Consider the following 9,307-nt stretch of genomic DNA (forward strand, 5'->3'; position numbering starts at 1 on the left):
TTAAAATATTACAATAAAAAGATTTTGAAAATATTAATTTTGTAAATTCTATACAATTAAACAAAAAACGTTTATATAATGTTTTAATGGAAAATTATTTAAATATTATAATAAAATATAATAATTGTAAAATGACATTTAACAATAAAAAAAAACATATATGGCAAGAATATAAATATTAGTTTGCGGAAAATATTTGTCATTTTCATTAAAGAAATGGTCATTCTGATAGAATCTTTTTCTTTGGTGTCTAATAGAATGTGTAAGGGAGTAGTTTTGAGTCTTTTGTAAAAAAAGGTATTTTTTATTTTATTTTATCCACGGAGTAATACTGTTTTGGTGATATATCTTTATTGATTATATGACATATACTATATATACAGGGTGTTCAGTAAGTAAGGAAACAGGTAAATTGTTAAATACAATGAGATCAATAGAACCCCATTTTCTTACTAACTGAACATTAGGGTGGTCCTTAAAATACAAATTTTCAAAATTCGATTTACGCGCACCAAAAAATTGTTCTAATACATGTAAAAATAAACTGTGCAAAATTTGGTCCCGATAGGTTGACGTTAACACGTGCCGCAAGAGGGTTGAAAATTCGATCAAAAGGGTAGTTTTTCAGTTATTGTGCTTTATCTCAAAATATATGATTTTTACGTAAAAGTTTATAAGAAACAAATTATACATATAATTATTTTACATAAAAAAAGTTATTAGCAAAAAACTCATAAGTCAAATATTTACCTCCTAAAAGTCAAAAGTTCCATAAATATTATGTTTACTAATAAAATTCATATATTTCGGCAATTTAAGTATATACGATGAACCGTTCAAGTTATAAAAAAAATTTTAAAAAAATATCCAGAAATTTAATTTTTTTTTATTTCATTTACCTTTCTCTCACTAAAAAATAATCTTTCCCGTCGAATAGTTGATCGGTTGATTATTAACTTTGATACGTTATTACCTAATGCTTCAGCAGTAGAAATAATTAAATGCACAGCATCGCGGTCAGATATCTTGCATTGATCTAATGCAGAAAGTAATTTAGGATTCATAAAAGTTATAAATCCTCGTGTTTTTGAAGAATATGATGAACCAGACAAATCATCTTCTGTTTCATATTCTGAGGAACTAAACAAATTTAACTCAACAACATTATCTAAACAAAAAATGATTAATGATAGAAAAATGATTGTTATTTATAAGTTTTCTTTATTACCTCGCCAGAAAACACGTAAAACAATTTTATTTTTCTACAAAACTAATAGAAAATTAAATTTCAAATAACTTTTACATGAAAATTTTTTTTATAACTTGAACGGTTCATCGTATATACTTAAATTGCCGAAATATATGAATTTTACTGGTAAACATAATATTTATGGAACTTTTGACTTTTAGGAGGTAAATATTTGACTTATGAGTTTTTTGCTAATAACCTTTTTTATGTAAAATAATTATATGTATAATTTCTTTCTTATAAACTTTTACGTAAAAATCATATATTTTGAGATAAAGCACAATAACTGAAAAACTACCCTTTTGATCGAATTTTCAACCCTCTTGCGGCACGTGTTAACGTCAACCTATCGGGACCAAATTTTGCACAGTTTATTTTTACATGTATTAGAACAATTTTTTGGTGCGCGTAAATCGAATTTTGAAAATTTGTATTTTAAGAACCACCCTACTGAACACTGTATATTATTTATTACATGTATTAAAATATATTATAACAAATTGATACTTCCTTTGAAGTAAACTTATGAATTGTCGCTGGGTTCATAGAATAAATCTCGTTCCATTAAATTCGTAAAATAAAAAAACTGTAGTAACTGCTAATAATCAGTGATTGCTCAGTATATAAGAGACACTAATGTATCAATAGCGCATTTCATTATAAGTAGTTAATAATGAACATTAAAATTAAATATACAACATTGTATATTCACAAAGTGATATCCCTTAAGCAAAATAGACGTGTAAAATAATGTACTAAATATTTGCTAGTTATAAATAGCATTCTATAAAATTTACTTAAATTACGTGTAAAGTGGTGTAATTACGGGGTGAATAAATGTTAGATTTGAAAAAAACTAAAAAAAATGGCCATGTTGCAATTATATGTCTGTGACCCTTAACATTTTTTGCAAACCTTTAAATTACAAGGTATTCAATGACACATTTTTATTTATACATTATTGAGCGATTGTATAAGGAAAATATTGTGTAATTATTTAATATGTGTTATATTGATCAGTCAATTAAAAAAATAGCTTTTAATCTTTGATTAAATTTATATTAGTTTATCGACGGCGAAATTAACGTGTTAACTCGTCTTTTATAGAAACTATGTCTTTCCTATTTGTAGTAAACCCAAAAGAAATTAAATAAAATAGAGGATTTAAAAGGGAATATAATATAAAAATGTGTAATGCTTGTAATATACTAAAAGAAAATTAAAAGGCTGGTTCGTAGTTAGAATAAAATAAAATAAAATATAATGGAATGGAGTAATATGATATGTGGTTAAGTATGGCATAATATGTAAGGGTGTAATGATATAAATAAAAAAGGTTAAGAAAGGTGAGTAAACGGATGCTAAACGCAGAAGTGTAATAATCGAATAAATAAAATAAATACAAACGTTTATGAAAAATAAAGGATTGATATCGGTTGAAATGTATTGAGTAAATGATGTTAAATATTCCTTACAAAATTTTATCACTTATCTTAATGGTTTATTAGACAATAGATTGTTTGTGGTTTGAAAGCATAAATAAATACTTACTTGTATCCTATGTAACATAACAAGATTTTAAACATTCCAACGTTGATTCTGAATGTCACACTATATGTGTCACACGCTGTATATTGCGCGTTGTGTCGTCAATATGACTGTTTAGAAAAACAATTTAATTTTAAATAATACGAAATCGTTACACAAAATCTATGACTTGTTTTATATATGTAAAAGATTCTATACACTATATTTTTATTATAAATATAAATTAATAATGTACCCTTATTTCATTTTAGTATAAGTATCCTTTTGAGAGAGTATATTTTATTGAAAGGTCGACAACAATATTTTTTAAAGCTTCCCCTGGCCTTATTCTTAACTTTCGAAGTAATCATTTTACAACAAAATGTTTCGTATAAAAAATTTGTAAAATTAAATATTCTAAAACACCATTCTTATGTAAAAAGATCGTTAGCGATATTAAAATAACAAAAGTATTCATCTGACAATAATTTTACATAAAAATAATGTTTTAGAAAATTTAATTTTACATATTTTTTATACGAAACATTTTGTTGTAAAGTGATTATGTCGAAAGTTAAGAATGATTTATCTTCAAAAATTTAATTTTAGCAAATTTTTTTTTCATTTTTTATTTTATATTTTTGAGCAAGTAAAAATAATTTTAGAAAATGTTTGTAAATACCTTTTATAAGTTATCAAAACCAAATTTTACCCAATTGAATTACATATAATAACGAAAAAAATTGGCGGGTACGAAGATTGATCAAAGAAAGTTTATAGAATATGAGCCACCCTAATCTAAATACAGAATAATTATTTCTAAATTTCAAATTTTCAATAAGTTTCAAAATTTTGAGTTAATATATATGTATAATACATGATGGATAAAAAATACAGGTAGCTAATTGTTTTTTATGACGTCGCTATCGTAGATACGGAGCATTTATTGTCCATTATGACTATCGACAGATGTGTTTTCTGTATTGCTAATTGGTGTATTTATAAATATTAACTAACAACATTATGCCTTAAAAACTACTATAAATTAAGCATATCTGTTGATAAAGTCATAATTGACAATAAATGCTCCGTATCTACGATAGCGAAGTCATAAAAATCAATTAGTTACTTATATTTGTGTTCCTTTATATATTGTACATGTATATTACTCAAAAAAATATATATTGAAAAAATCAAAAGTAGCTCTAAAAAATGGGTGTTTTCTAATATAAAGAATGATTTTTTTATCATAAACCACTCAATTACTTACAGAATTTAAAAATTTTTTTTATCTTTAGTTACACATTATTCTTAAATTATTAATTATGTAATTTTTTTTAAGTTCATTCTTATACTTTGTCAACTTTGTTTTTTTAAACGGGAACAGATATTTTGAATTTAATAAAATGTTTGAGTTCTTAATNTGAAGTAAAACAATATTTAGGATATTTTGTCATTTCTATATCTATATCGGACACTAATATTAAACGATAATATGTAACGATTAGTACAAAGTTAAATTACTGTAGATAAATATTTTTATGTATATTATATTACAAGGCCGTAGCTGGAACAAATTTTCGGGGGGGGTTTTAACCAAATTATATGTTTTTAAATAATTTAAAAAAAATACTAATACATAACATAAACAAAAAAAAATTGTCTTACTATTAAGTTAGGTTATACAACAAGATATTATACTTTATGTTATGACCTACCTTTGTCAATATTTTATAAAATTTACCTTTTGAAGTATACTAAAGTTAAAATACAAAATTATAATACAATACAATACAAAATTTTATGAGTCATTTTTCAGTTTAAATTTTAAAATAATACATTTTTACAGCACAAAGTCTATCAGTCNACATTTTTATAGCACAAAGTCTATCAGTCTTTTTTTTTCTTTTGCAAAACTGTCGATCACATCGTCTGGATTTATTTTAATTTGTCTATGCACACTCAAAAGTGCTAGACCTGTAAGACGTTCTTGGCCAAATGAATTTCGTAAAAAGTTTTTTAGCCTTTTCATAGTAGAGAATGAGCGCTCTGGTGTAGAAGTCGAAACTGGTAATGTAGCTAATATTTTCAAAAGAAAAGATACATTTGGAAAATATTCATAATTACATTAAATGTACGCTTCGATAGCCGAATTTGGACGGTCTACATCTAGTTCGTCAGTCCATTTTCTTTTCCACAGTGTAATTTCTTGTGGCAGTACTTCCAAATCCAGAAATTCTGAATATATTTCAAAATCATTTAAATCAATTTTAAATTTATCGCATGTTTTTGGTAATAACTTGTGCAATGAAGAAATTATTTTTTTATGATTATTGAACCTTGTTTGAAGCTATTCAATGAAGTCGTCAAAAAAAGGAATAGCTATTGTAATACGGTAGTATTCTTCAGGTGAATTCACTACAATATTACTTCGATTTTTTTGATATCCAACAATTCTAGGTATTCTTATACATTCTTCGTCATCAATTGATTTTATAAGAGCCTCAGCTTTTTTAAAAATATTGGAAAATGTATTATCCATATTACTTCGCATATCATTTATTTCGTGTAGTACAATATCAACATACGCCATTGCTTCGGTTAAATCACAATTTACAGACTGTAAATTCTTACACAGTGGCAATGTTAAGGAAAAAAGTATAGATGCTGAGACCATACTTATTACAAAATCACTGGTTATAATAGTTTTTCCAAATTGTAATGCTTTTGATGACGTTTCAATATCACGAGTGAACTGTAATTCTTCCAATGTATTAACAATTGCCCCATAAATTTCTGTAAATCTTATTAGTCCGTCATGATTTTCTACCCAACGTGTCTCGCACATTGATGTAAGTTTGGTCCACTTAGATTCAGGAAATTGTTCTTTAATGTATTTTTTTAAAATTTCGGTTCGCATTGCTGAACCTTTAATGAAATTTCCTACCGATTTTATGGTACCAATACAGTTACGAATATGTTGAATACTACAGGAATGAGAGAGAGCCAAATTTAAAGAATGAGCACTACAGTGTACGTAAAGCGCGGCCGGATATTCTTTTCGAATAATTGCTTGCACTCCTTTGAAATTTCCGCTCATTGCAGCCGCCCCGTCGTATCCTTATCCTACCATATACTTCGGATTTATTCCAAGAGATTTAATACTATCTAAAATGATATTGGCTAAATTTTTACCAGTCGTATTTTCTACCGACACGAATTTTAAAAAATCTTCACGTAAAATGAATTGATGTTCAGGATCTTCATCGATATATCGAATACAAAGTGACATTTGTTCAATTCGCGATATATCAGTCGTCTTGTCTACTAATATTGAAAATGATTTTGCCCTATTGATTCTATCCACTAAACAATTTTGAATTATTTTTCCAATTAAATTAATTAAATTATTTTGAATAATAGCNCAATTATATCAATTAAATTATTTTGAATAGTAGGACTTAAATACATAGCTTTAAATGTTTCATTTTCAATACAATCAGTCATCATTTTATCACCGCAGTTCATTCGCATTCGCAGAAGAGCTCTAAAATTACCATCATTGTGGACTGACTCATTTAAAGTGAGTGGTCCAGAATCAGATGTACCACGAAGAGCCAATTCTTGACGACCACACAAAATTATTGTTTGAATAACTGGTGTTAATTTTTTTCTATTTTCAACTATTTGATTAGCACGTGCCGAATCAATTTTTTGACAAATATCTAACTGTTTGTTGCAATATATGGAAATAAAATTTTCAGCAAAAAAAACGTTGTTTTTATGATACTCTGTGTGCTAATGCGTGCTAAAAATTTCAATTGCATTTTTCCATTTATTGAATGGTTTTGTTACTAATACGCCGGGTTTTTGATGTGCACCTTTACCGGTAAAGTTATGATAAAATATAGCACAATATTTGCACACCGCTCCAGAACCTTGCATATTAGTGTAACATAACCAAGGGAATCGATTAATCCAATTTAATTGAAATTTTAACTTTCTATTTCCTGATATAGGAAATTTAAACTTTTCATCAGGAATCCAAACATTAGAAAGTAACTTATATTTTAATTCATCACTAACCTTTTGATCAAAACAGCAACCAATATCAGCTACATCACTCTTAGATTTTTCTGTTGTACCTGGTGTGATTGCAGTCAATACTGGACTTGAAGTACAGACTTCATTTCCGTCATGGGTTGTTTTTATTTTTTTATTAAAATAGTTTGTTAAAGTATTAGCACAATTGCTCTTACGAGTTGACATTTTATAGAAAATATAAATAAATTAAAATAAACACGAGTATTATATTAATTTCCAAGAGAAATATCACCACTTAATAGTTAATAACTTTGTTCATAGGACGTCTCAACACAGAGTTACACCTTAAACAGTAAAATTCGCATTGCTCTATGAGTCTCAAGCAGGCGGTACAAGATAACATGTACATACAACTATGAAAAAAAAAAAAAAATAAACGATTTTGTTGTATAAAATAAAGTTATTAATAATATTATTATTGGAGATACTGAATACCGATAACGTTCTTTGAAAAACGGTAATACGGCCTACAGATAATAATTCTACTCTTCAACATGTTATCGTCGTCTGTCAATCGTTTACAATTAATCGCTAGTGACGTATATATCTATGTATATATTTTAATATGCTATTTATAAAATACGCCATTAGAATTCGTATCCACACAATTTCTGGATTATAAAATAATATAATATTTTACAACAATATAAATATGTTTAGAGAGTTATCTATATTATTATGTAAATTATTAAATTTTAAAGTTCAGTGTATTAACTATTAAAAAGCTTCGGAGGGGGGGGTCTGAACCCCAAAAACCCCCCCCAAATACGGCCTTGATTTAAAGTTTTAAATTTTTGAGTTAATATGCATATATAATTTAAGAGGGATTACAAATACAGATAGCTGTCATAGACACGGAGTGTTTATTGTTAATTTTGATTATCAATAAATAAACTTTTTGTATTGCCAGTTGGTGTATTTATAAACTCACAACAATGTGCCCTACTATCATTGATAAGAAATGCTGTGTATCTGTGAATATCGAAATTATGAAAAACCAATTAGCTACTTGTGTTATTAACTCGCGTATCCCGCCCCCCACAACACTCGCCGACAGCACTATTTCGTTTATTTGATGATCTTGTAAATAACTTAATACTAATGAAATTTTGAGCAATAATGTTGTTTCTGTTATTGGAAATGTGTTATTATTGTTCATAAAAGCAAAAAGAAATCTTTGTATGGTTTGAGCTTTATATATATTAATATCGAGATGTACAGTTACTTCCCAGAGAATATCAGTTATAATTTTAAATAAATGATATTTGCATTTAATAATGTTATTACAATAATTATTGATTATTTCTTTAAATACAAATTGAACTACAGTAATTAATTCCTTTTTTGTTGGGTTGTTCATTAATATTGGACTATAATCCTAACTGAAAAATTATGATATATTTGGTAGATTTTACCGAACAAAATTTAAAATATATAATATGGCTGAGATTATAGTAATTTTATTAGCAGGTGTTTGTCGTGTTTCGAGCTGTGGTCAGGCGTCACTTGTAATAAACAAAAAGAAGTAAATAGGTAATGTGGCGTGTTGGGTTGTGGGGTGTTGTTAGGTGTGAAAGGAAAAAAATGTAACACAGGTGGCCAATGAGGAAATAATAATCGTAGCGGGCGTAGTGTAAAAAGAATGGGAAGCAATGGAAAGTAAAAGTGGCTATAGATACCGGGCAGTGACTACAATAAAATGAAATAGAAAGGGATCTCTGGGTATGTATGCTTGTGTAAAGACGTCTAATATGTGAATAAGATGGAATTATAAAGAAGAGTCACTACCTAGCTCCTGCATAGAAACGCGTACACTAATTTCCGGCGAGTAACAAGTATCGTATTTTTTATAAAAATATTTTAGTTCATTCTCAATGACCTATCTTGTTCTAATTGTTTATTACTAAAAATTCTTCAGTAAAGAATCTATTATAGACTTATTATATAAACAAATGTTTCACTTACCTCTGACTATCCTGATAAGGCAGATATTCTCTTGAGATGAATGATGTAGTTGATGTAACGATTATCGATGTATATGTATATGCATTAATGTACGCAATTATATTTATACGGTTTATGCTATTATTAACTCGCGTGTAATTACTTTTCTAGTACAATTCTATATTAAATCTACCCATGGTGAAATCTAAGTTTATTATAACTCTGTTTTTTTTGTAAAACCCTTTTATATATTTATATAGTATAATCTTTAACCTTGTATGTGGTGTTTTACATTAATATATTTATTATTTAATCATTTATAAAACAAATAAATAAATTCTAAACAACATAACTGTCCTGTGCAACAAACTATTTCCAAGTGGCCTACGTCTTTTCAGTCGTCCAAAGAGTGATCTAGGGTAGATGCGAGCTCAATTTCAGTTCTTTACACAATAGATTATACTAGTGTCCTACACTCCGATT

The 9,307-nt window shown here is 27.2% G+C and overlaps 1 protein-coding gene across 1 annotated transcript; it reads right to left on the bottom strand.

Moving 5' to 3' along the window:
* Nucleotides 1-4,904: 4,904 nt before the first annotated feature.
* Nucleotides 4,905-5,876, bottom strand: LOC126896358 (52 kDa repressor of the inhibitor of the protein kinase-like). Its single transcript, XM_050669059.1, has 2 exons — nucleotides 5,171-5,876; nucleotides 4,905-5,014 (listed from the first exon to the last, which is right to left on the bottom strand). The coding sequence occupies exons 1-2, from the start codon at nucleotides 5,874-5,876 to the stop codon at nucleotides 4,905-4,907; spliced, it is 816 nt and encodes a 271-aa protein (XP_050525016.1).
* Nucleotides 5,877-9,307: the final 3,431 nt, after the last annotated feature.

Source organism: Daktulosphaira vitifoliae, unplaced genomic scaffold, assembly GCF_025091365.1.
Source record: "Daktulosphaira vitifoliae isolate Bord-2020 unplaced genomic scaffold, ASM2509136v1 Scaffold_1, whole genome shotgun sequence".
NCBI lineage: Eukaryota > Metazoa > Arthropoda > Insecta > Hemiptera > Phylloxeridae > Daktulosphaira > Daktulosphaira vitifoliae.

What these genes read in the sequence shown, in the direction of transcription:
- LOC126896358 (XM_050669059.1), bottom strand. Translation starts at nt 5,876, where the DNA reads ATGAGCGGAAATTTCAAAGGAGTGCAAGCAATTATTCGAAAAGAATAT. An exon ending in TTCACCTGAAGAATACTACC is followed by an intron (nt 5,015 to 5,170) that starts GTATTACAATAG and finishes AAATATATTCAG; the next exon opens with AATTTCTGGATTTGGAAGTA.